This window comes from Brassica napus, chromosome C3 (genome assembly GCF_020379485.1).
Source record: "Brassica napus cultivar Da-Ae chromosome C3, Da-Ae, whole genome shotgun sequence".
In the NCBI taxonomy this organism is placed as follows: Eukaryota; Viridiplantae; Streptophyta; class Magnoliopsida; order Brassicales; family Brassicaceae; genus Brassica; species Brassica napus.
Window position 1 is genome coordinate 3,470,767 of NC_063446.1, and position 26,080 is coordinate 3,496,846.

Here is a 26,080-nt window from a genome sequence, read left to right on the forward strand (position 1 = left end):
TTCAGAACAAAGCTTGATATCCAAACACACCTTTTAGTTTCTTGAGACTGCACGATGTTGATCTGATTGAGCTCGATGATGCCGCCGGGACTAGAGTTTTCGATAGCTAGACGAGGTAAAAGTAAAACACACTATGCGCATTCTCCTAATTTTTGTAAACAGCAGGAGTTGAAATGGTCAAATAAACTAAATGGGCTGGCGAAATTTAATGGCCCAACAAAATTTGGAAGGAAGAAGAAGCCCATGTATGAATAAACGGCAGCTTCATCTTTTCTCATTCACAGACGGATAGTTCTGGTTAGGTTTTGATCAAAACAGGTTGATTTTTCTTTGAGAAGAGTTATACAAATAGGTGTTCTTGGTGAATGATTCTCTCCGTACGAGAAGAAACTAACAAGAAACGTTGAAAAATCATTTATTTATATAAAAGAGAGAATCTCTCCTTTGAACTTTTCTATGTCTGTAGATACAAACCAACCACGTATGTGTTTTCATTATTTACATCCACACATTTTTTTTGGTAAACCTAAGTCATCAAGATACAAATTAGATAAATACACACTACTGTGCAAGGAACTTCTTCACAGAATACTAACGAGAAAGTACTTGAAAGTTCTTTTTATTCCTGAGAAAGTTGTAGGGAGAACTTGGTCTGCCTCTAACCTTCCTTGTGTTGAAGTAAATGATAAAAGATCCGTTTTGATGTTCTTCTTCTTGTTGCTGTCATCTTGAAGCTGAGAGAAACTTGTGGAATCTTTCTACTCTGTACAACTTGCGTTGCTCCGATGATGATTTTTCATGTGACGGCTTCTTCTGCTTCTTCTTCTTCCTATGGAAGAAATCCTCCGTGTCCAAGACATACGAGATCTACAACAAGAGATGTTTTGAAGCAATCAGCACTTATTGATGTGTAGATTGGTTCTAGTTCTAGATTCTCAAAACATGAAACCTGTACCGGTTTGGTTTAAGACTAGATTCGCTGTTACCTTGTAGGAAGAGCAAGACATCTTGCACTCAAGGCCATTAATTACTTCTACACCTTCCATTGCCTTGCAGGCGACTGCAAGATCATCCAGACCAGAGTATCCACGCATGTTCCTGCACAATAAGAATTCAGCGGAACAACTTGGTTTTATGTACCTAATGTCTTGAATCATTCCAAAAGTAATGGAACTGTACCAAATTATACAGTAAGAGATGGGTTTATATGTGATTAGAGACATGTAAAAAGGTACTGAAACTCGATATACCTTTTTAACACAATGGCCTGTGGGGCTACTTTTTTCCCTGATGAGTTGGAAAGGAACTCCTTTTGCAGATAACTTGCAAACGTGGGATCCATGGAGACTGCATAAGCCTCAGGCTTTTCGATTATACTATCCATAAGCTGGATTGACAAACGGGATGGAGAGGACGACTGCATATGAATTAGAACACACAGAAAACAAGTTTCAGGGTCAATGAACAATCGTAATACCCCAATGAAGAGAGAGAGTGAAATGAGAATTGGTTTAGGGTTCTTACACATTCCAACCGATAAATATTTTCCTCGTGAAGGAGAATCCTCGCGTTTTCATAATACACCGAGTCAATGACCCTCCCAGGTTTCCGAGACTTCTCATACTCATACAACTGGAGAAGCTTATTATCCATATCGTCTGCTACAACAGCTTGAAGCTGCAGTACATGAAATGAAGTCAGAAATGAATATAATGTCTGGAAAGTATAAATGATCAAATCTAAAACCAAGAAAGCAGGTGACGAGAATTACCTGTTTAACTAGTTTGTATATCAGTTTTTCCAACGTGAATAAAACATATGATTGGTTTCCAATAATAGCTCGACATTCATCCTCAAACTTGGAACTTTCAGCTGAGCCATTAAGCAGACTAAACAGAGCACTCATAAACCTTCACAATATACACAAAACGAATTTATAACTTCAATACGCTCCATGGTCTATATCTACATCAATTTGGTTGACGACTGTACCTTGCATAAGGATCAGGTGAACTAGTATCTTTCGTGTTTCTCCGATTCAGTTCACTGCCTGTGCAATATGTTTTTGCAGACAAAATTCTCTCGTACAGGGTCTGGAAATTCAAACCCAATAAAAAAACAAAAAGGTAAAACCTACGTTTTCAAACTTTTAATCTGAGAAAAGCAAATCATAAGAAACGATTGAACTCACTCGATGAAGCCTGAAAAGAACATAAAAGTCGTCATTCCCGTAGAACACTCTGGAATCTTTTTGTCTCTCATCAAGCAACGCTGCTGCGGCTACATGCTTTGAAAGAGGCTTAACGGATAATAGAACACGTTCTGACAATGGAAGCAACCGATTGTCCTCTTCTATAAGATGCGAATCCATCCCCTCTGCCTCTCCTTCACTCTCAGCTTTACCATCAATCTCATCATGCTCGCCCTCTTCCTCCATACCGTTACCGTCTTGTGAACATTCGTCACCAATAGATTCAGTTCCCGACGCGTCCTCACCACCCTCTGAAGCATCATCGCCATCTTCATCGTCAGCATCATCATTTTCTCCTTCAGCTTCAACGGAATGTTCTGGCTTGGCAGTAGTCTTCAAATCACGATCTTCATAAACAACAAAGTTGTCTTCAGAATCACCAATAGGTGACAATTCACCTTCCTCCTTCTCAACATTGGATGGACCACCAGGTTCATCATAATTACTGTTGGCTTTAGAAGCATCTGGTAGCACTCCATTTGCTATAACTATGGTGTCAGCGTTCTCTATAGCGTCACCTTGTTTGGATAAAATGCCACGTGAACCTTTCAAATAAAAGTAAAGAATCACTGACATGATAAGGTAGATATATTACACACAAACTGAAGAAAAGAAAATCAGGTTCATTCTTGAAAGTACCTGAGGAATCGCCACTCCCTACTTTACCAATATTGTTTTCTACCCCACTTGGGAATGTGGCTACTCTGTCATCAACATCTCCAAATCGTTTATCGGCTCCATTTCCATTTTCTTGGTCTTTCTGAGGTTTTACAGCAGAACAGGTGGCAACATCTTTATTAGCAGGCTCACCATCCTTACAATTTTCTTTCGCTGAAGAATCCCTCTTTAACAGACCAGTCGCGCCATGTTTGGAGACCCCAGATGAAGCATACTCATCTCCATTGGCAGCAAACTTTAGTTGCCTCGAAACCAAATTTGTCGAGTCAGAGCTCACATTAACCTCCCCACTCGTCAATGCACCGTGATGCTTGGTTTCTACAACATCTTCAACAGAATTTGACCCCTTGGCCCTGGGTGGAACACCAAGCATCATTTCCAGGAAACTTTTCCAGAGCCTCAGAACTTTACCGATCTGCTCCTTTGTAGAACATATCTCCTCACACGAAAATTGGACTAGTTTGAATAAATCTTCATGAATAGTCCTGTCCAAATATTCATACTCGAAGTGAGGAATTATGGGTTGTCTGTGACCAGCAGCTACAGACAGAAGAACATCATCTTCTTCCTGAGACTTCTCTTTCAGGTCCTTGATTTCAGTCACCAGCGCTGGTATTAAATAAAAAAAATTATGAGAACAAATACGTAAATGAAAGAATAGACACGTGGCAAATGGATGCATGCAATAAAATGTGAGGAAGAACTATCGTGGTTACTTATATACAAACTTCTTGATGGACCAAACATATTCCAAGAGTTTATTTACCTTTTGCACTCAAGTTCTTAGAATCTTGCTGCTTAAAATAGAAGCTGCGGTGATCAAGTGACTTGTAATGATTCTTCGCATACACATCCGCCCAGACCGCATTAAAATCTTCACGGCACTTTGTCCATTCTTCTTGTTTCTGCTTCAAACGAGTAAGAATTACAGGAAGTGCAGCGGTTGGATTCTTACGTATTAGGTCAGTCACGTCAAGACCATGGTCGCCATAAAGTCTCTCTATGCACCGTAAATTTAGGGCTGTAATAAGTCAATAACAAAATAGCAAGTGTAAGACAAGAGATGAGAGCTCAAAGATAGGGGAAAGAGATGAAACAGAGGGTGCTACAATCACTAAACGCCAACAGACCTGTGAAGTGGTCTTCAACCCGGAAGGAGCCCTCTATACTTATTTTCTTCTCAATTATATTATTCAACAACTCTTCGGCGCTTTTCGCAGCAGAACCCACAGATTCCAACAGCATATCCAACTCAAATCTGTAACAAGAAGCAAGTAAACCACAACGTACAAATCACTCAAAACTACAAAATATATAATCTCAGTAAAACGTACCTGTCATCTTCACATCTAAACAGACTTTCTTCATATTGGTTTCTGCGCATGTGCTTAAAAGAGTAGTCTTCACTTCCTGAGGTGACAGAAACCCAGTGATCATTTAAAACAGCAGCCCCTAATTTTTGTCTGTGGCGGACGGAAGGTATTGGATACTGCAAATAAGATATGATAGTAAGTACAGTTAAAATGCCTCGGATGCAATATAGAACTCTAAAAATATTTTTACATCCGATGGGAGGAGTCGGTAGCTAGGAGTGCAACGCTCGCAATCAGATAGATCAAGCTCTTGAATAGATTTCCCCATGTACTTGTCGTTAGGACGCTCCTTTTCCTTAGCAGCATCAAGGTCGCGTTTGTGTTCTCTTTCCGTTTCCTTTTCCTCCCCCTTCACTGGCCTAGATAAACGTTCTTCACTGCTAAGTGATTCTGCAGCAAGTGTACCCAACAGTGTTAGTAATTCCAATGACGTAGAAAGTCAAGAGAAAAAGCATATAAGAAGGTACGAAAGTGCTGCTTACTTTTGCTCATAACGCCAGCGAGGTGCTGGAAACCATCTGCAAAATAGGATGATGATCAGAAACAGCTAGACATCTTCACTAGAAAAAAGACAGTAGGCAGTTTTAAATACCATTACTCTCACAACGCTCAAAGAACTGATTAAACTCATCCATGAGATCAGGGAATTTTCCAAGCAGATCAGAAACCTGAATGAAAGAGAGTGGAGTTAATACAAATTTTACGCCCCTATCCATCAACAATAAACTATTTGTACACCTACCAAATTCTGCAGCTCTTTCCTGTGGATAATTCCATTGCTGAAAATATTGAGACACTTCAAGAATGTCTGATAATCATCTTGGCTGCATAGTCTCTCCTTGACTTTCTCACAAAACACAAATGCTTGGTTGTACATACCTAAAAAAGTGAAAGAAGCACAGAAAACAAGATTATGCCGTAAGTATCAGAAAACAGGAATAGACTAGTTGAACCCTAACATACTTGTCGACAAGTAATTAGAAAATCAGCTTGTATTAAATATTCACATAATTTAAAAAATCAACAATCCATCAACTTATATATTGGAAGTGATGATAATAGCGTGACGACGTGTAGCATGTTATTAAACTCCTGTATAAAGCATTATAATTGTTGAGCCTAGAAAACAGAAAAGGTGTGAATCTCCATATAGTTCAAAAGCTGCTTACTCTTTAGATTGTTTTTCTCAGAATGTGAAGCAGGACCGGAATAAGCTTCAAAACCCTCAGTTCTTCTGGATGACTTCCTTTTCTCTGAGAAATGGTGCAAGTTATCTTGCTCTGCTTCTGCATCGTCCAAATCACGGCTTCTCCTTTCTCTTTCTCTTTCTCTTTCTCTTTCTCTTTCTCTGTTCTCCTTATCGACTCGTTTCTTCGGCTCTCTGTGCATCTTAACCATTGCTTTATCATCATTAAGGTCAGAACGGTCAACACTATGATCACGGTCACCCCGAGAAGCAACAGCCCTTTCTCGTCGGCGATCCTGATGATGAAAAATGTATCAGCTGAGAAACGAGAGACGTGACAACAGTGATAAACAGGAAAACAAAAGTAACAACACAATACCTTCTCTATTAACATTGGACGCACAAGAGGAGGACCTGATCCTCGGTCACGATACCGTTGGGCCTGACTCCGGATTAACTGAGCTGCTGAATGAGCCGCCAAAGACTCTGGCAAGAACCTAGTAAACTCTTCAAGCAAATCCAGGTGGTCCTCAAAAAGAGCCGATACCTAACAAACAGATATTAGAGCCACAAAAAAATTGATAAACTTCAACTGTAACAGTGTAAGATAGATAAAGTGACTCCAGCTGTGACACTACCTCATTGTAAACCTCAGTGATGTCCTTATCATCCTTCCGATACATATTTAAGATCTCCAAGAAAGACTTATAGACATCTTCATCGTTCTGGAACCGTTTCTACAGAGATAAAACAAACAAATACAAATACAATGAGACACTAGGTTTAAGAGCACTTGGAAAGAAAAAATCAATATACGAGAAACTTCTTGCATACCTTAATTTTATTAACAAAAGATATGGCTTCTTCAAATTCAACAGTTTTCTTAGGTGGAGCTTCTTCTTCTACTTCATCAAGCGTTATTTCAAACCCCTTAGGCAGAAACGTGTTAAACCCGAAAATCAAATTGTTATGCCCTTTAAACAACTCCTTGACTCGTGCAATCACACCAGATGTATCGGTCCTGTAAAACGCAAGATCAAGAACGTTTCCAGAAGCTACAAAAAAAAAAAAAAAAAAAAAATCAATCTGATGATAATAGGAAAGCAAAAGGTCTCACCTTTGTGCCTTGAAGTCTTTCATAACCTCAAGAAACATATCATACTTGTCCCTCTGATCCTGAAACATCTCCTTAACGTCCTTCAAGTAAGACAAAGCATCATCGGTAGTCAGCTTCTGAGAGTTCACTCCCCCATCACCAGGTACTGGAGACTGCACATATCTGCACCAAAAACAAGCTCTTACAACTCAAGATCGCGTTGAACCAAAACTGAATTACACTATGCATGTGATGGAAAAATTCAAAATTGATCACCAACTAAAACCTAGAATTCTAAATTGTTACAATCGAATTGGATTTTAAAAGAGGAACTCACGATTCGCCACGAGAAGAGGGCAAAGGACGTTTGAATTGAGACCCGGAGGAGTACACGTCATCTCTAATCCGCTTCATTGCTGCTGAAACATAAAAAGATCATCAATTAGTAAAATAAAAATTCTAAAAGTTTGAAATTCAGATGGAAGTTTAATGATACCTAACCAAATAGCCCAGATCTCTCAAAATCGAGAAGAAACAACTTCGATCACCGGCGACTAATTCACATGAATTCTCTCAGATTGTGTGCAAGCACCAAAGAAGAATTGCGATGACAACAGAGTTAAATCAAAAAAAAAAAAAAGCAAGACGGAGTTAAAGAGATTGTCCAAAGGAGCTGCTACGACTGAGAGAGGAGAGAGGAGAGAGGAGAGAGGAGAGAGAGGAGAGAATATGAAGAAGAGGAGAAACAACGACGGCAAAATGCTTCCCTTATTGATTTGTTTCAGCGGCAGAGCAAATATTTCTTTTTTTTGTTGGCTGATAAGTAAAAAATGGACCTCAAATTTATAATGGGCTTTATAAAAGGCCCAAATTAAGACCATAGCAACCTTCGTTAGTTTTGGGCCTGATAGGCGTAAAAGGCCGATAAAAAAGTAAATACAAATTAGGGTTTGCTGCTTCTTATAACTCGTTGGCGAAGATATATATAAGGAAGACTCGGATAAAGCAGTTACGCAGACATTAATTAGCTCTACTATGGTTCGGACATGACATCCTCTTTCTTGCTTTTGTTTTGTAAGTTTTTTTTTTTTGGATTTTGATGCATAGTGAGATCAGCTGATGAGCAAATACTGCAACAATATGAAGGAGAAATCTATATGATTCTTAGTATTTTTATTCTCTGATGATCCTCTTATTCTTCTCGATGATATCCTTCTTCGATTTTTGGTTTTCGTTTATTGGATTAGCAGTAAGAGATGTGATGAGCAACAAATTGGTCCGTGTTTCTGATTTAACCGTGACCGAAAATTTTAAACCAAACTCTGATCTCTTAAGCTTTGATGTTTCAGTCAATAGCTTTGGTATTGGCTCTGTGATTACTTTGCCTTTATGGCAGTATACGCTATTCTGAAAACAGTATGAAGAGAATTACTTTTACACTTAATGAGAGCCACTGATTGCGCTAGTTTTGAAATTGACATTTATGTATATACTTTATATAGTCTTGCAAAACTTCTGCTATGATGATCTTTTGAATAATATTCACATGTCAGACTTCAGAGATGTAAATTGATGAGAATAAATATTCATAATTCTGAGCACAAGTTAAATATCTTCTCCATCATCCGACCATTAGAAAGATTGTTTTTTTCTATTTTGTTCGTAGCATCTTTCATTCATATTTTTTTTTCAGTTTCAAAATTTTTAAATTGTAACTAAAGATGTGATGAGTAACAATTTGGTCAGATCAACCGTGACCGAGAATTTATACCAAACTCTGATCTTAATTTGTTTTCAGTATTTGTGTTTCAAAAATATATTTATTTTTTGTGGAAAATACAGTTTACTATTTTGATCACTAGCAATACCCTGATAAAAACTAAAACTTAATTGGTGCTTCATATGAATTAAAAAATCTATTTGACCTTAATCACATGGACTGCATAGACAACTCGTGTAAAATGTACCCAGTCACGTGTACATCTGTTATTCAGAAAAACAATAAATTCTATCTGACCTTAATAACATGAAGATATAGATGGAGGATTTGACCAATGTACTAATGTGTGACAAAACTATGATCATGGATTTTATCAATTTTATGTACCATCAACGTCTCGCACTCACTAACATCAACGCACATTCACTGCAGCATTTTTATGCCAACTGTATTGACAAAATATAAATTTCTAGTTCCTGCATTGCCGTGATAGTACTCTCATTTGATACGTGACTAGTTTCTCAACCCGTTAGCTTCAGGACCAGGTTTAACAACCGAAGGGAGGAAGTAATCACATCAAGAAACACTAGATCCTAGGATTTGTTGTTAATATCTCATACATTCAGAGGTGTGCCTGAGATTTATTGGCCTCGAGCAAAAAAAAAAATTTGGCCCACTGTCTATATGTAGTTATGAAATAAAATTGAAAGAATCCATGCTAAAGGAACTCGAAACATCTATTTACACAAATTAACTCATAGCCACTTGTGCCGCTGAATATTTCACGTCACAGATTGACCCTCTAAATATATAAACTCCATCTGGATTAGAATCTCATGCTTTGATATGCTTTGTGTCAGGCACGGCCATTTAAGGAAGATGCACTAGGATCATATCCTACACTTGTATGATGGATAACGATATCTATACTTTATACATATTCCCAATATGTTAATTACCCAAATGGGAAGATTATGAAAATGAGATCACCTGTGAAGAGAGACATACTCTATCCTGTGAAACCCATAAGACATCTGCTTTCTTTGACATACAAACCATAATCAATGATTATCGGCTTCGCCTAATCTTTGTAGAATAGACATTGTTGAAAAAATGACATACATTTAAATAAATTCATATAATGTCAGGGTTAATGAAGAGCATTAAATTTAGTCTTGCAGTTCAATTTGTTCCAATATTAGTTGACTAGTCTGTCATGTTAACCCCTTCACATGTTAATGTTAGGGCAGGCGTTACCCATGGAAGGCCGTATGTAAACACAGATCCCTAAATTAAAGGCATCGATCGCCTTTGATCACAAACTATAAAACTATTAGTATATATATATATATATATATGTTTTATGCTTAAACGTGTATGTGATTATGTAGCCTTTCGTAGTTTTTTGCTATTTTGTAAGTGTTCGATTCGGCTCCATAAGAATGGAACAAAACTATCTAAAGTGGAAGAGCTGGCGACGAAGACGGCGCTATGAGCTATTGTTGGAGGTGGACTGCACATCCTTATCAATGTTCGACCCGAGTGTGAAAAAGGCCCATTCAAGATCAAAACCCATGGAACAAGGTCGGGGTTTTGATCATTCATTAATCATTCCTTAATCATAAATCCGAACTCACACTTCAACAGCCATGTATCCTTAAAAATCCAAAGACTTAATTGACGACGGAGTGTCTTCTCCACTTGCTCAGGTGAGTATCGAGTAGATTGAGGGTTGAATTGGGTCGATTTTGTGGTCGAAACTCGAAACCGTTTTCTCGGATTTCAAATCAATTTGGGGCTTTCGAGTTTGGGATGTAAATCGATATCTGGGTTACGAATAATTGCTGTAAATCGTCATGGTCGTTTCATTTAGGGTTCGTTTCTCTGAGATTTCAAATCGATAGAGGGATTTCGAGTTAGGGTTCTAAATTGATTCGGGGGTTTCGTTTAATAATTGTAAATCCTCAAGAGGGTTCGATATAGGGGTCGTTTATTATATTGTTTGGATTTTAATGTTCTAAAATAGATTCGATTTGTTTTACAGATGAATCTCTCAGAAGAGAGAAAGCATTCAAAGAGGCAAAAGGACTACATCAACATGCTTTCATACACTTGCGATTCAGAATACGGGATTCCGAGAAGGTGTTCCTGTGGTGGGAGAATCATCGACGAGGTTCGAGTGAAGCAGGAGTACGACACTCTTCCTGGGAAGCATTTCTTCACCTGCGCCAACTACGAGGTAAGACTCTGAAGAACATTTTCATTCATTATGTTTATAACACATACGTATGCTGAATTTTTTTGGTTCTAAACAAGGCTGATGGGTTTCACTATCGTCAGCCTTGGGTGATTGGTGTCCAGGAGCAGATCGAAAGCTTGACTAAGCGTCTGGAGGAGGCTGAGGAGGTGATGAAGTTCGTACCGAGTCTGAAAAAAACAGATTGAGACACTAGAGGTTAGTAAAGAAATTTTTTTTTTTTGTCACATTTTTCTCTACATATTTTTTTTAATAACTTATTATGTGAATAAGACCACCCAATGTCTTCCTCATCAAGTGATGAAGTTGATGAAGCTTTAGAAGAAATGGTCGACCAAGTAGTTGATAATTTCATCGACTCAGTGATTCATCCTCACCCCAACAAGCCGAGGAGACGAGCTTATATCGAAAGAGATCGGGAACAAGGACACAATCAACTATGGAACGATTATTTCAAGGAAAATCCTACATACCCACCGGAAATGTTTAGGAGGCGTTTTCGAATGAACAAGCCATTGTTCCTTAGCATTGTCGAACGTATAAGTAATGAAGTTCCATAATTTCAGCAAATACGAAATGCTTGCGGAAGGAACGGGCTATCTGCACTTCAAAAATGTACGGCAACTATACGTATGCTTGCATATGGTCAATCCGGAGATACATATGACGAATATCTCCGACTTAGTGACAGTACAACACATTTATGTTTGCAAAATTTCACTAATGCAATAATACAATTGTTTGGAGATGAGTATCTACGAAGACCTACACCTGAGGATCTTCAACGATTACTCGATGTTGGAGAGGTACGCGGGTTTCCAGGGATGATAGACATCATCGATTGTATGCATTGGGAGTGGAAAAACTGCCCAACGGCTTGGAAAGGTCAGTACACACGTGGTTCAGGAAAGCCGACAATTATCTTAGAAGCCGTGGCATCACAGAATCTTTGGATATGACACGCATTTTTCGGATTACCAGGTACCCTCAACGATATCAATGTTCTTGATCGGTCACCAGTTTTTTATGACATCTTACAAGGTCGAGCACCTAAAGTTAAGTTCAAAGTCAACAACCACACTTATCGTATGGCCTACTACCTTACGGACGAAATTTATCCGAATTGGGCAACATTTATCCAATCCATCCCACTTCCTTAAGGTCCTAAAGCAGAACTATTTGCTGAACGTCAAGAATCCACCAGAAAAGATGTCGAACGGGCTTTTGGAGTATTGCAATCGAGGTTTGCAATTGTTAAAAACCCAGCTCTACTATGGGACAAGGAAAAGATAGGAAAGATAATGAGAACTTGTGTCATATTGCACAATATGATAATAGAGAACGAACGACACGGATACGCTCAAATTGATACATTTGAGTTCGAGTCAGGAGAGTCAAGCAGAAGTTTGAAGGTGAAAAGGAGAGAAAGTATCCATGTCGGTGATATGTTAGGCATTCGCAGAGAAGTTTGAGATACAGAGAAGCATGATCGTTTGAAAGCTGATTTAATGGAAAATATATAGCAAAAGTTTGGTAATGAAGATAAATAATGTTTGTATGTTTGTATGTTCTCGATTTATGTAATCTACTCTTAATGTATTGAATAAAAAGTTTTAAAATATTTATAATATATTTTAATATTTTATTCCTGTATTCTCAATAATTTGATTTTTTAAAAAAAAAATATAAATATTATTATTTTATTCCTATGAACTTCTTCTTCAGGTTCACTAATGCAGAAAACAATAGATAGAGATTCATAACTATTCATGGAACCACCAAAAAATATTAAAAAACTCTTATGAACCCCATATGCTCCCCATATGCTCTTGCGCTTACAGTTCCATTTGTTCCACTATTAGTTGACTAGTCTGTCATGCTAACCCCTTCACATGTTAACGTTAGGGCAGACATTACCCATGAAAGCCCGTATGTAAACACGTAGCAGGCATCGATCGCCTTTGATCACAAACTATAGAACCACTAGAATATATATTTTATTCTTAAACTAGTATGTGATTATGTAGCTATTTGGTAAGTGTTCGATTCGGCTCCATAAGAATGTAACAAAACTATCTAAAGTGGAAGCGCTGGCCATGAAGGCGGCGCTGATGACTGATGAGCCATTGTCGGAGCGCAGTCCTATCAATGTCCAATCTAGTTCTGAAAAATCCCATTTAAGATTAAAGCCCAAATAATACCCTGATTCACATTAAATACTTAGGGGCAAAATGAGTCGAATCCCCATCGCATCGAATATGTGATCTTATTATGACAAAGATTGAATAAGTGATCTCATCACAAATCAAGATGAGCTATCTTTTGTTTTATATGGAGTGCCTTTTTTATAGCAAAGGATCGATTTTTCTCTCCATCTGCAAAAAATATAATTTACTCAAAGCTTTTAATGTTTTTAGCAGAGCGGGCTCGATTCGAATATCAAACATGTTTAACCTTTGTAATCTCCTTTTACTTCTATTTACTTATAATACAAACGAGATTTCTGACCTACTTATTATCTTAATCATTATTTAATCATAAATCCAAACTCACCCTTCAACAACCATGTGTCTTTAAAAATTCAAAAATTTGATGTCTTTTGGGACTACAAGGTGTTAGTCTTCTTAGTTACATCGAATGCCTCAACAGTCGCTCTATGATAGTTGTTTGATGATATTAGAGGCTTGGTCTCATTCATCCTTTTGTTCTATTAATTTGTGTTTGTTTTCTCTTGTTTCATTCCACGTTTTCTTAACTCTGAGGCTGATGGCCTAGTCAAATCAGCCATGCTTCATGTGAACAATTACTCCATTCTTGGAGATGTGTTAAGCTTTTATAAAAAGTATACTTGGATCAATAACTATCTAAAGTCTCAATTAAAAGGTATTAAGTGTCCGGTATCTAAGAGCATGATTATTGGAGAGCTTTTAGGGTGGGGTTTTTAGCGGAATATAAAAACTCGTCTCTTAACTTTTAACTACAAAAGCTAAGAACCGGCTCTTAAAACTCTTATTTAAAAACTGGTTCTTAGCTTTTTTTAGTTAAAAGTTAAGAGACGGGCTCTTATATTCCGCTAAGAAGTTTACCTTAAGAATCCCCAATAATCATACTCTAACAACACTAATCATAGTATTTATGATCTCGTCAGTACATTTTTCTTAATTTCGTTTTCCATTGTTTCTTCTCTCCAGATTTGATACAATTACAAGAAACCTAATTCAAAAATAATTAGTGGACGAGCCAGTCTAACCATTCGTCAACAACATTGATTTGAATTATAGCTTCAACCAACAAACAAATGTCTCTAGCTTATTAAACACACAATTTTTTTTTTTAAATATAAGCTCCACCCGCTATAGTTTTTTTTTTTTAAAATATAAGCTCCACCTGCTATATAGTACTGCTATATTTCTTCAACATTTGCTCTTTTTTTACATTGACTGGATTACAATATATTTTGACGAGAGACACCGTGGAGCATTTCGATTACTTTTACAAGTTTATGGCTGCTAAAGAGAATAAAATAATTAAACTATTTTAATACGCGTTATATTGACTTTACTCATTTAGACATTTAAGAGAACTTCCTAAAAAGAACAGCGTGAATATTATTATGTAGTACACCACTATTCAATATTTTCCCAAATAGTTTTTGCATAGTTGGTTTTGCTTGTGGGTCGGTGACTAATTAAAATATTCGTAAGCTTACTTTTTAATAACAAACAAAATCTATATATATATATACCCTCTAACAATATGCTAAAATCAAATAATTATTATTTTAGTCAATTCAATGCAACGCCCCTGACGCCTGAATCTCCTCTCTCTCTCTCTCTCTCCTCGTGCCTTTACAGCACTACTGTCTATTGCTCTGCTTGCGTTTATCGTTTTCCCCAGTAACGTCTCTTCCGACTTTTTCTCCGCGAGATCTCGCATTTGCTCTCTCTCGATTGATCCTATCTTAGTCGCGTCCATGATTCACGTGATTTCGTCTCTGTTTGTGCTTTTTCTTCGATATAACCGAACGAATTTCTGATTGCGTGTTTGCGAATCCCCGAGACAAGAGAGTGAATTGTTGAACGAAAGGGGAGAAGAGGTGGTGCGTATAGGTGATCTCGAGTTAAGAATGGGGATGGAAGAAGGAGCTGGTGTTGATAAGAAGATAACGGTTGGAGTTTGCGTCATGGAAAAGAAGGTGAAATGCAGCCCCGAGGTTTTCTTTCCCTTTCGTGCTCGTGTTTTCGCTCTGATGAACAGATGATTGCGATTGATTTTGTTTGAATCCTCACTCCCCCCCGAGCAAATCTGATACCGAGCTTGATTTTTTTTTTCACTCATAGATTGTTCGTTGCAGGTTTTCTCGGCTCCCATGGGACAAATCATGGATAGATTGCAAGCGTTTGGCGAATTTGAGGTAACTCTCACTTTCTCTCGATTGATGAACAGAATCACTGATTTTTTTCTTTCTCAGGGTGTGATTTGATGATTCAGAGCCTGTAGTTTGTTCTTCCACTTAGAGAAATGAATATGCCTTTAGTTTTGTGATTCCAATTCGTTGTCGTTTTTGGTCGTCACAGATTCTATGGTGTAGACTTTTTTTAATTATTTTTATTACCCCCTTTTGCTTGTGGGACGTGATCTCATGGAAACTCTGTTACAACTTTATTGCTAGATCATTCATTTTGGGGACAAGGTTATTCTTGAAGATCCTGTAGAAAGGTATGTGTGTGAACGTTTGCGTTTTTTAACATTTGGTTTTGTGCTATTTTGTATCATATTTATATTTTAATTGGCCTGATGCATGGATTTGTTAACACTTTAATTTATTTAATTAATTAGTTCATTAGGAGAATGTTTACTTAAAGGTTATTTAAGTACAGTTAGATTCTGGGACCAATACCTCACCAGGGATTTTCCTGTTTCAGTTGGCCGATTTGTGATTGTCTGATTGCTTTCCATTCCTCTGGATATCCTCTTGAGAAAGTTCAAGCATATTCTTCTTTAAGAAAGTGAGTTATATACCTTTTTGACTTTTGTTGATAGTTCAGTAAACTGCTCTCTTTTACCGGTCGGATTTAGTTGAGTTTAGATTTTGAGGTCGTCTTTTTCAATCTTCTTATGATTCAGGCCCTTTTTAGTGAATGATTTGGACCCGCAATACCTTCTTCATGATCGCCGGAAAGTGTATGAGGTATGCGTTTTAGACTGCATAAGAGTGCATCTCGAATCACCATATTATTTCTACTTTTCATGCCTCCCACTCATTTCTTTTTTCCTACAGATTTCCATTGTTCATGAAAACGAATATCTACATGCTTTCTTCTTAAAATAATAAATTATTGTATTTATGTGCACCCTGTAGCATCTGGAGATGTATGGTATCCCAGTTCCTAGATATGCTTGTGTCAATAGAAAAGTACCCAACCAAGACCTTGATTATTTCGTCGAGGATGAAGATTTTGTTGAGGTTAAAGGTGAACGATTCTGGAAGCCATTTGTGGAGAAGCCCGTCAATGGTCAGTTTCTCTTTTCACATCTTTGATCTCTCTAATTGTTTGCTGTTTCTCTGAATTTTTTTCGTTTTTATTTGGGGGGGGGGGGGGGGGGGGTAATCTTTTTTTTCATATATTGTACTTCAGTGTTCTCTCTTCAATATGCACCGTATGTAAATGATAAATGAATCTTAAATTGGTCGAGATTCCTTGTTTTGATGGTATTAGGTTAGTCTAATCGTTTTTGGCTATCAGCCTTGATCCTCTTTTTTTTTTCCTTTTCTGACTTGCAGTTATTTTTACTGTCCACTAATAATTGACATTTTTTGTGCTTGTAAAGGAGATGACCATAGCATAATGATATACTACCCTAGCTCAGCAGGTGGAGGAATGAAAGAATTGTTTCGTAAGGTACTCCATCTTTCTTCCGAACTTGGCTATTCTAGGATTGAACTGTGTAGTTGAACATATTGTAATAATTTATGGCCCATAACTGTGGCTTTTCTAGGATTGAACTATCTTTCTGACCCAAGTTTTTGTTTTAGGTTGGGAATCGTTCAAGTGAATTTCATCCTGAGGTCAGAAGAGTAAGGAGAGAAGGTTCTTATATATATGAGGAGTTTATGCCTACTGGAGGAACTGATGTCAAGGTTGTGATTCTGATTCTTCTAGATAAGAGAATTCTGTTATAGTCTAAGTTCCAGGCAACTTAATCTTTTTAATGCATTGCAATGTGTTTTTAGACTCTTGTCGTTATCCAGGAAGTTTATATTTTGAAAGTTTCTGTTTACCCTGAAATGCAGGTCTACACTGTGGGTCCCGAATATGCACACGCTGAAGCAAGAAAGTCGCCTGTTGTTGATGGTGTTGTTATGAGAAACCCAGATGGAAAGGAAGTAAGTCTGCCGATCATTATGAAACCGTTCCACATATGAAACCTAACGTGGCTCTTCTCTCATTAAGAATGGAGCTACGGTTAACAGGGTACCAAAGGCTGTCGATTAAATAAGAGGAATCGTAGCTTGTGTTTCATGAACGTATAGAAACGCTGATGTTCAAACTTTGATCTGGTATTGTAATTTAATTGGACAGGTGAGGTATCCAGTTTTGCTTACACCTGCTGAGAAGCAAATGGCGAGAGAAGTTTGCATTGCATTTAGGCAAGCGGTATGTTGGAATTCCAGTTATCTGGCTGTCATTGTGTCTTCACTTCCTCATTATTCTCTATCATAATTCTTAGATTTAAGATCGCTGAGTTGAAATGTAAATTACCATTGAACTGATTTAAATGCTCTTTTTCATACTCGCCTCCACAATAGCATCCGTGGTAACTACTTACTTCCAGTGTAATTTGTTAGCAGGAATGATTACTTAGTGTGACTAAAAGATACTCTAATTTAATTTCTCTATTGGTCAGTTACTGCTTCCAACTAAATGCTTGGGAACGTGATACAAATTATCTTCTAATAGAAGGACAAGCATACACACATGTTGTTGGTTTTTCCAGGAAAAACGGAAGATGTTATTGCTTGATGACATGCTTAACGCAGTCATTTTCATGTTACCAGGTCTGTGGATTTGATCTCTTACGATCTGAGGGAAGTTCATACGTTTGTGACGTTAATGGATGGAGTTTTGTGAAGAACTCTTATAAGTGAGTACTAGTCTGGACTTTTATTTCGCTTCGGACTGTTGTTTCAATTATATCTTCATAGGGAAAATCACAAATCATAATTCTATCATACTCCATTGAAGTCTTTAGTTCTCTTTCTCTGTAAGGTACTACGACGATGCTGCTTGTGTGCTGCGGAAAATGTTTTTGGATGCAAAGGCTCCTCATCTTTCTTCGACAGTTCCTCCCATTCTGCCATGGAAGATCAATGAACCTGTCCTATCTAACGAAGGTTTAACTCGCCAAGGAAGTGGCATCATTGGAACATTTGGGCAGTCGGAAGAGCTACGCTGTGTCATTGCTGTTATTCGGCAGTATGTCTAAGCATATGATCACCTGTCCTCTTTAAACTCCTCTATATTCACCCAGGCTCTGAGTTGTGTTTAACTTCTCTTGGCAGCGGTGATAGAACCCCTAAGCAAAAAGTGAAACTAAAAGTTACAGAGGAAAAACTGTTAAACCTGATGCTGAAGTACAATGGAGGAAAGCCAAGAGCTGAGGTAAGAGGCGCAGGCTTTTTCTATCTTCATATTCTTTCGTTTACAGTGATTTTCTTATTCTGTGCATTTTTATTCTGACTTGCAGACAAAACTTAAAAGTGCCGTCGAATTGCAAGATCTATTGGATGCTACAAGAATGTTAATTCCTCGTACAGGGTACACCTCTGATAGTGATCTTATGACTTCCTGTATTGATCATTTTCCTTGCGTGAGTCCTTACTACTGACCATAGCCAATGGATCCATGGATTTCCTGTCTAGGTTGATAGATATGAAAGAGCTTACCTCATTCTTGGAACAGTCCTGATGTTTCTGTTAAATATTCTCCAGCTGCGTCCCTACTACCTAGTTACCTAATTACCTTATTGTATTTCTGTTTGATGTTTAGACCAGGTGAAACTGATAGTGATGCAGAAGACCTTGAACATGCTGACAAGCTTCGGCAAGTGAAAGCTGTTCTTGAAGAGGTTAAAAATTATTTTCCTTTTCTCTGAGCTGTATCTTTATGCAGCCCATTGTCGTTCTGTTGAATATAGTCCTTCTACCCAATAGCAGCTACATTGTTACCTCCGTCTCATGTCGTAGATGTGTAAAACGTGCAGGGTGGACATTTCTCTGGCATATACAGAAAGGTTCAGCTAAAGCCGCTGAAATGGGAAAAAGTAACAAAAGGTGATGGTGAAGGTGAAGAAGAACGCCCAGTGGAGGCTCTTATGGTTCTGAAATATGGGGGTGTTCTAACTCATGCTGGTCGAAAGCAGGTAAAAATGTTTTTTGGTATCGGAAGATGATGTTAAATTCAAACTTCAGTGATGGTATTGCTAATGGACTTCGAACGTAGGACATTTAAACATCATTGCAGAGGGTTGACGTATTCCTTAATGTTTGCTTGCTTCTTTCCACAGGCAGAAGAACTTGGTAGATACTTTCGGAACAATATGTATCCAGGTGACAACAGGCACTTGATTTGCTTCCATTTGTCCGATCATTTCATGTTCCTTTTTCCATATATCTCATACAATTTTGAAATAATTCATTCATTGTATGTTTTATTTCTTACTGGTTTAGAACTAAACTGGACATGCTTGCAGGTGAAGGTACCGGTTTGCTCCGTCTCCATAGTACATACCGTCATGACCTTAAAATTTACAGTTCTGACGAGGGACGTGTTCAGGTACAACTTTATACGGATTTAGTAGTGAAGATGGACCATAGAGGATTGAGATATTACACTCAGTCTTTTGTATATTCTTCATCTGTTGCACTGCTTGCAGATGTCTGCCGCTGCTTTTGCTAAAGGCCTGCTTGACCTAGAAGGGCAGCTGACCCCAATCCTGGTTTGCCGTTTTCTTTTACCAGGGTAGTACCGTACTTGGCATTCTCATAATCATTAAATTTTTTAATTTCTTATTTTAGGTTTCTCTGGTTAGCAAGGACTCTTCCATGTTGGATGGCCTTGATACTGCGAGCACTGAAATGGAAGAAGCCAAGGTTTTTCCCTCTCTTTATTGACAACTTAATTGTGGATACAGCAGATATGAGACGAACGAAAGCCTGTTTTGGTACACGTTTTTGGTGTACGTCTGAAGCATCAACCAATAATCAATAGTGACATGCATAGCGTTCTAGATTGCTCATCTGATGTTTGAACCTTTTTTTCATGCATGCTTTGGATTGTGGAATTTCATCTGCGTAAAATAGGGTGAACTATACTCTCAAATATGCATTAAACAGTCATGTGTAACTAAGCTTTGAATTCCTTTCCTAACTTGTCTTTCAGGCTCAGTTGAATGAGATCATTACCGCTGGCACAAAGTTGGTACATGATTACGTCTCTTCTGAATTACCTTGGATGATCGATGGGGCTGGACTTCCTCCTCACGCTGATGAGCACCTGCCTGAATTGGTACTCACATTTTTTCTGCAAACTTAAGTCTATTAGCATCTTCTAATCTGAAGATCTTTCTGGCATATCTACTGTTAATGGCATATTTCAAAGGCCATCGTCAGTATCATTTGCATGTTTCTTCCATTTTTTACTAGTATTATCCTCTTATCTTCTGAAAGCGAGTGCACATCGATAGAAAAAGGTTTTGCTGGAGATCACAAAATATATACTAAACGTTACTTGTCTCTTTACTTTCTAAATAAATAGATAAAACTAGCTAAAAAGGTGACTGAACAAGTGAGGCTACTTGCAAAAGATGAAGAGGAGAATCACACTGAGCCTAGTGCTTATGATTTAGCCCCTCCCTATGATCAAGCAAAGGCCCTTGGCAAGTCAAACATTGACGTTGGCCGGATTGCTGCTGGACTACCTTGTGGTAGTGAAGGATTCCTTTTGATGTATGCTCGGTGGAAAAAACTCGAAAGGGATCTCTACAACGAAAGAAGAGAGTAAGTGTATATATATTAGGACTTACCAATATGCTTGTTTGTCATCCTTATTTCTGCATGAGGTTTTCTGAATGACACTGATGGTTGGGATTAAATGCAGCCGGTTTGACATAACGCAGATTCCTGATGTTTACGATTCATGCAAGTAAGCTTTGCATTTCAGTTTATTATATACTAGTGCTAGCTTATAACTTCTCCATTCTGAGTATCCTACAATGTGTTATTAATACCAGGTATGACCTGTTACATAATTCTCATCTCGACCTGAAAGGACTAGACGAACTCTTCAAAATTGCTCAGGTATGAACTGAATAAAAACTTGATGTCTTCTCTCTCACTTTCTGAAACTTAAATGGTACTTACCAATGTACCGCTTTACTACCAATACCGAGCCATGCATCGTAGATTTCCAGATTCAAATTGTGCAATTGTTACATCTCTGTTTATCTCTGTTTTGCATTTCGATCATGGACTATGTTGATTAGAGCCAGTTATGTGTTGTGGTTGCAGTTACTTGCAGACGGTGTAATACCAAATGAGTATGGGATCAATCCACAGCAGAAGCTCAAAATCGGTTCAAAGGTGGGCTTCTCAACGTGGAATTCTAATTCCCACAAAGGCATATAATGTCTAATCTTTCACTCATGGGGGATCCATGGTTTTTGCAGATGGTCTAATTGCTTAATTTCTTTTTATTTTCTGTCTTTAAAGATTGCTCGTCGCTTGCTTGGCAAAATCTTGATCGATTTGAGGAATACTCGAGAAGAGGCCATGAGTGTTGCTGAACTGAAGAACAGTCAAGACCAAGTCTCAGTGTCATTATATTCGTCGAAAAAGGAGGATAGATATAGTCAACCGAAACTTTACATTAAAAGCGATGAGTTGAAACGGCCTACCAACGGAGAGAATAAAGATGAAGATGATGATAAAGAAACCAAATATCGACTAGATCCAAAGTAACTCAAAATTCTCTTTCCTGCTTAAATGTCTTCATATCTTGTCTATATTTCTCAGTTTTATCGTTTTCCCTTTAGGTATGCAAATGTCATGACGCCTGAACGTCATGTGAGGACACGCCTTTACTTCACATCTGTGAGTTCCTTCTTCCATTCCTTATTTACTGGACATGCAAAGCTTCCGGCTAGAAGAAATAGAAAAACTTAATTTTCATTTCATGTGACTTTATGCTCTTTTGGCATGAGACTGATATATTGCTAGATCATGCAACTATGTAGCATTATAATCAGTGTGACACAAGTGGGTTCATTTATACATAACTTTTTTGGTATGTAATGATTAACAGGAATCACATATTCATTCTCTGATGAACGTTCTACGGTATTGTAACCTGGACGAATCTCTTCAAGGAGAAGAAAGTCTCGTCTGCCAAAGCGCACTGGAACGCCTTTGTAAGACCAAAGAACTTGATTACATGAGCTACATTGTCCTACGGCTGTTCGAGAACACTGAGGTTTACAATGCACCTGCCTTTTTCTCATTTTTTTACACTCATGATTTCAAGTTATTATACTTATATGTCACCGAAACATATAACACCGTTGTTACCTGCAGGAATCTCTGGAAGACCCGGAACGATTCAGAATCGAACTTACATGTAGCCGTGGCGCAGATTTGTCTCCCTTAGAGGTATGTAAAAGCAAAGACTAGACTCTTGTTCATGGTGGTTTCTTATTGTGGGCATTCAATGAAGTGGATAACAACCTGCCTACTTTGTTGTTTTATTGACAAAAAATGGTTTGAATGTATGCTTTGTTGCAACAGAAGAAGGACGAGGAAGCTAAGTCGTTACTAAGGGAACACACACTTCCAATAATGGGACCAGAGAGGCTTCAAGAGGTTGGTTCGTGTTTGACACTGGAGACAATGGAGAAGATGATACGTCCATTTGCAATGCCGCCAGAGGATTTTCCTCCGCCGTCAATTCCGGCTGGTTTCTCCGGTTACTTTTCGAAAAGCGCCGCCGTGCTCGAGCGTCTTGTAAAACTCTGGCCCTTCAACAAGAACTAAACCTCTAATAGACAAAGCTAAAAATAGGCAACAAATTAGACGACTGGCCGACTAATCCATTTCCTTTTAAATTTAGACAATTTTTGTTTTTATTTTCTAATTGAGTAAACTAAAATCTTCAATTTTTTGGTTTTGATCTTTAGTTGATAATTGTTCTGAATAATTCCTGTTTTGGGTTAGCAATATATGCAATTTCGAAGCTAGTATATTCTCAAAACAAAGATCATTTTAATTGGATGCATCACGTATACGCAACACGTATACCGAAAAAGAGGAAAGAAAAGGGAATGGAATACGTTTCGTACCTAATAATATCCCAAAGAATAATAAGCAGTGTTTGATAAATTGGTGGTTCCAAGCAGACAAAAATAAAACACACCAAACGCATATCCCAGGACCAGGAGATTTGAAACCAATAATCACTCTTGTAGGTAGCTAATAATTACTGAATTAATTAATCAATAAACGGGTCATTAAACTGTTTATAATTTCAACTATGTTTACTGTAGAAGCATATGTGAAAAAAATTCTCACTTTTCCTTAAGCTTCTCTCTCTCTCCTCTCTTCTGCACATCTTCTCTCTCTCACCGGAGACATCAATTCCTCCTTTTTGACTAAAATTGCGCGACTTGGGGCTTTGATCCATTCCCTTAGTGAATCTCACTTCCTCTCTCTCTCTCTCTCTAGTTCCCCTTTAGGGTTTGTTCTTCTTCGATTCTTCCAAAGCTATACTATGTTGGTCTGATCAAAACAAATCATCTGCGTAACTGTGTTTGGTGAGATGGCTTTGAACGATACTGATCCTGTCAAAGCTCAATCGAAGAAGAAAGCTAACGAGACCGAGCATCAGAAAAGGAAGAAGAACGATGTCGTTAGCAAAAGTAAAGGCGAAACCTTTGAAGAAGAAGATGAAGAAAGAGAAGAACCAAGTGGGTGCTGGGTCAAGTTCAGGTTCATGATTGGCTGCTTACCTTCGAAATCAGACCTTGATGCTTCATCTTCTTCTCTCTACGCCACTACCAGCACAGGTAAAACTCAAAGTCTTGACCTTCGAATCGAAAAATGAAAACTTTCGTTGTGGGTTTTTTTTTTTTAATTTCCATATTTATCTTTCCATCTAGGGTTTGACAACTTGTGTTATTACCAAAGTTAGGAACTTTGGAGTTAAGGGTCACTTTATTCACTTGACTTGTGGGATGATCTGTGGTTATGTTTTTTGTTTTTGTTTTTAGTGACTACAATGGAAAGTAAATCAGCAAATGAGAAATCAACTGATCAACCAGCTGGTCCTGTTTCCTCAACCACAACGACCAGCAACGCAGGAAGCTCTTCATCGACACCAATGATCAGCGAAGAGCTCAAGGCTTATTCTAACCTGAGGAACTTTACTTTCAATGACCTTAAGCTAGCTACTAGAAACTTCAGACCAGAGAGTCTTCTCGGAGAAGGAGGTTTTGGTTGCGTCTTTAAAGGATGGATCGAAGAAAACGGTACTGCTCCTGTTAAACCCGGTACTGGGCTTACTGTTGCTGTCAAAACGTTGAATCCTGATGGACTTCAAGGTCACAAAGAGTGGCTTGTAAGAGAACAATCTCTTCTCTTTTTCTTTCTTTGTTATCACTTTTAATGTGTGGTCTTGCATTTGTAGGCTGAGATCAATTTCCTTGGTAACCTTCTTCATCCGAATCTAGTGAAGCTGGTTGGTTATTGCATTGAAGATGATCAAAGGCTGCTTGTTTACGAGTTCATGCCTCGAGGAAGCTTGGAGAATCATCTTTTCAGAAGTATGTGAAACCCACACAGCCTCATATAGATTCACAAACCATTTCATTGTTGTTCAATGTTTAATCCTTTTTTTTTCTTGTGTTCCAAAGGGTCGTTGCCTCTTCCTTGGTCTATCCGGATGAAGATTGCAGTAGGTGCTGCAAAAGGTCTCAGCTTCCTCCATGAAGAAGCTTTAAAGCCTGTCATTTATCGAGATTTCAAAACCTCAAACATCTTACTTGATGCAGTATGTATCCTTTACTCTTATCCATTTACATGAGAACACTTTTAGATTTATTATTTTTTCTCATTTTTTTTAAGGACTACAATGCAAAACTATCTGATTTTGGACTTGCCAAAGACGCTCCTGATGAAGGCAAAACACATGTCTCTACTCGAGTTATGGGTACATATGGTTACGCTGCTCCTGAGTATGTAATGACTGGTGAGTGTCCTATCTGTTTGCATCCATTTACTTAGTTTTGTTTCCATCTTTATTGATTTGCTTTCCCATTGAACTCTTTAAGGTCACTTGACATCAAAGAGCGATGTGTATAGTTTCGGTGTGGTTCTCCTCGAAATGCTGACTGGACGACGTTCCATGGACAAGAACCGCCCAAACGGCGAACACAACTTAGTGGAATGGGCAAGACCGCATCTACTCGACAAAAGAAGGTTTTACCGGTTGCTCGATCCAAGACTCGAGGGCCATTTCTCGATCAAAGGCGCTCAAAAGGTGACTCAGCTCGCTGCACAGTGTCTGAGCCGTGACCCCAAGATTAGGCCAAAGATGAGTGACGTCGTCGAAGCGCTCAAACCACTTCCTCATCTTAAAGACATGGCGAGCTCTTCTTACTACTTTCAGACGATGCAAGCCGAGCGTTTGAAAAACGGGTCGGGTCGGTCTCAGGGAGGAGGAAACGGGTTTGGATCAAGAAACGGGCAGCCGCAGCCTGTGTTTAGGACGCTGTCTAGTCCTCATGGTCAACATGGTTCTTCGCCTTATCGGCATCAGGTGCCTTCTCCAAAGCCTAAAGGAGCAACTACATAAAGCTCTCTTGTGTGGACAAAAGCCTAAATGGTCAAAAAAGCTTTTATCGTTTTTTTTCTAAGCGGCAAGGAGATAAATTTTTAACTAATGATGTTATGGTAAACTCTTTGATGGATTAATGTAAAAAAAACGATGGAGAACGGTGAATCCAATTGGGTTGTTATGGAAGTCTGATTTTAATGTGAAACTATAGTTATCTAATTTGGTTCAGAATATTTTAAGATTTGATTCATACATAGGTCAAAGTTTCATAACCCATAAAACATTCAATTAATTTTTAGTTCTTGTTAATATAAATTAATAATATGAAATGAATGACCTTTATGAACAAAGAAATATAAGTCTAGATTTTTTATTGAAATAATAATAGATCATAGTTAATGTAAAATTTATCCAAAATATGGGAGCATTTAAAACAAATCCTATTTATGTCCCAACAAACCTAAAACTAAAAATAAATTGGGTGCTAAATATAATAATTAAAAAATAAAATATAGAAATTGCCCACAAATAAAAATGACCCATCATTAGCGGTAACTTTCTAAAACTAGAGAGTGCTTCTCGAGCAAGTTTATCTAAACACCACTCGTTCACGTTTCTAAAAACTCGCAGTACG

General features: G+C 38.0%; 3 protein-coding genes and 4 non-coding genes across 9 annotated transcripts; 6 read left to right on the forward strand and 1 right to left on the reverse strand.

Annotated features, from left to right (window-relative positions):
* Positions 1-398: 398 nt before the first annotated feature.
* Positions 399-7,353, reverse strand: LOC111204298 (paired amphipathic helix protein Sin3-like 2). 2 transcript variants are annotated; one of them, XM_022698661.2, is made up of 22 exons: positions 7,081-7,353; positions 6,922-7,000; positions 6,606-6,767; positions 6,323-6,509; positions 6,127-6,225; positions 5,868-6,035; positions 5,472-5,784; positions 5,045-5,181; positions 4,895-4,970; positions 4,785-4,820; positions 4,493-4,692; positions 4,264-4,418; positions 4,060-4,187; positions 3,696-3,950; positions 2,891-3,538; positions 2,192-2,796; positions 1,993-2,093; positions 1,772-1,910; positions 1,525-1,677; positions 1,251-1,417; positions 987-1,098; positions 399-867 (listed from the first exon to the last, which is right to left on the reverse strand). In XM_022698661.2, exons 2-22 carry the CDS (start codon positions 6,996-6,998, stop codon positions 724-726), a joined length of 4,062 nt encoding a protein of 1,353 aa, XP_022554382.1. In that variant the 5' UTR covers positions 6,999-7,000; positions 7,081-7,353; the 3' UTR covers positions 399-723. The 2 variants fall into 2 exon arrangements, with proteins under 2 accessions (XP_022554382.1, XP_048607916.1); XM_048751959.1 differs by having other exon boundaries at positions 6,922-7,003.
* A 341-nt stretch (positions 7,354-7,694) lies between these two features.
* LOC125584887 lies at positions 7,695-7,773 on the forward strand. Its single transcript, XR_007321794.1, has one exon. It is a non-coding gene; the product is annotated as a small nucleolar RNA Z199 (small nucleolar RNA).
* A 64-nt stretch (positions 7,774-7,837) lies between these two features.
* On the forward strand, positions 7,838-7,914 carry LOC125584581. The gene has a single exon (XR_007321494.1). It is a non-coding gene; the product is annotated as a small nucleolar RNA SNORD18 (small nucleolar RNA).
* A 36-nt stretch (positions 7,915-7,950) lies between these two features.
* Positions 7,951-8,036, forward strand: LOC125584895. Its single transcript, XR_007321801.1, has one exon. It is a non-coding gene; the product is annotated as a small nucleolar RNA U54 (small nucleolar RNA).
* Positions 8,037-8,096: 60 nt separating this feature from the next.
* Positions 8,097-8,189, forward strand: LOC125584901. The gene has a single exon (XR_007321806.1). It is a non-coding gene; the product is annotated as a small nucleolar RNA R64/Z200 family (small nucleolar RNA).
* A 6,143-nt stretch (positions 8,190-14,332) lies between these two features.
* On the forward strand, positions 14,333-22,852 carry LOC106370766 (inositol hexakisphosphate and diphosphoinositol-pentakisphosphate kinase VIP2). 2 transcript variants are annotated; one of them, XM_022698663.2, is made up of 30 exons: positions 14,333-14,774; positions 14,916-14,975; positions 15,234-15,280; positions 15,487-15,570; positions 15,689-15,752; positions 15,924-16,077; positions 16,394-16,464; positions 16,599-16,703; positions 16,857-16,949; positions 17,146-17,220; positions 17,622-17,707; positions 17,833-18,039; positions 18,126-18,225; positions 18,311-18,381; positions 18,613-18,691; positions 18,827-18,985; positions 19,130-19,172; positions 19,316-19,398; positions 19,499-19,561; positions 19,641-19,715; positions 20,005-20,130; positions 20,380-20,621; positions 20,722-20,766; positions 20,855-20,921; positions 21,132-21,203; positions 21,333-21,577; positions 21,656-21,713; positions 21,925-22,092; positions 22,194-22,268; positions 22,404-22,852. In XM_022698663.2, exons 1-30 carry the CDS (start codon positions 14,688-14,690, stop codon positions 22,647-22,649), a joined length of 3,150 nt encoding a protein of 1,049 aa, XP_022554384.2. In that variant the 5' UTR covers positions 14,333-14,687; the 3' UTR covers positions 22,650-22,852. The 2 variants fall into 2 exon arrangements, with proteins under 2 accessions (XP_022554384.2, XP_022554385.2); XM_022698664.2 differs by having other exon boundaries at positions 14,334-14,756.
* A 304-nt stretch (positions 22,853-23,156) lies between these two features.
* LOC106431807 (serine/threonine-protein kinase PBL34) lies at positions 23,157-25,665 on the forward strand. The gene is made up of 6 exons (XM_013872635.3): positions 23,157-23,677; positions 23,882-24,228; positions 24,298-24,433; positions 24,524-24,660; positions 24,735-24,858; positions 24,941-25,665. The coding sequence occupies exons 1-6, from the start codon at positions 23,431-23,433 to the stop codon at positions 25,462-25,464; spliced, it is 1,515 nt and encodes a 504-aa protein (XP_013728089.2). The 5' UTR covers positions 23,157-23,430; the 3' UTR covers positions 25,465-25,665.
* Positions 25,666-26,080: the final 415 nt, after the last annotated feature.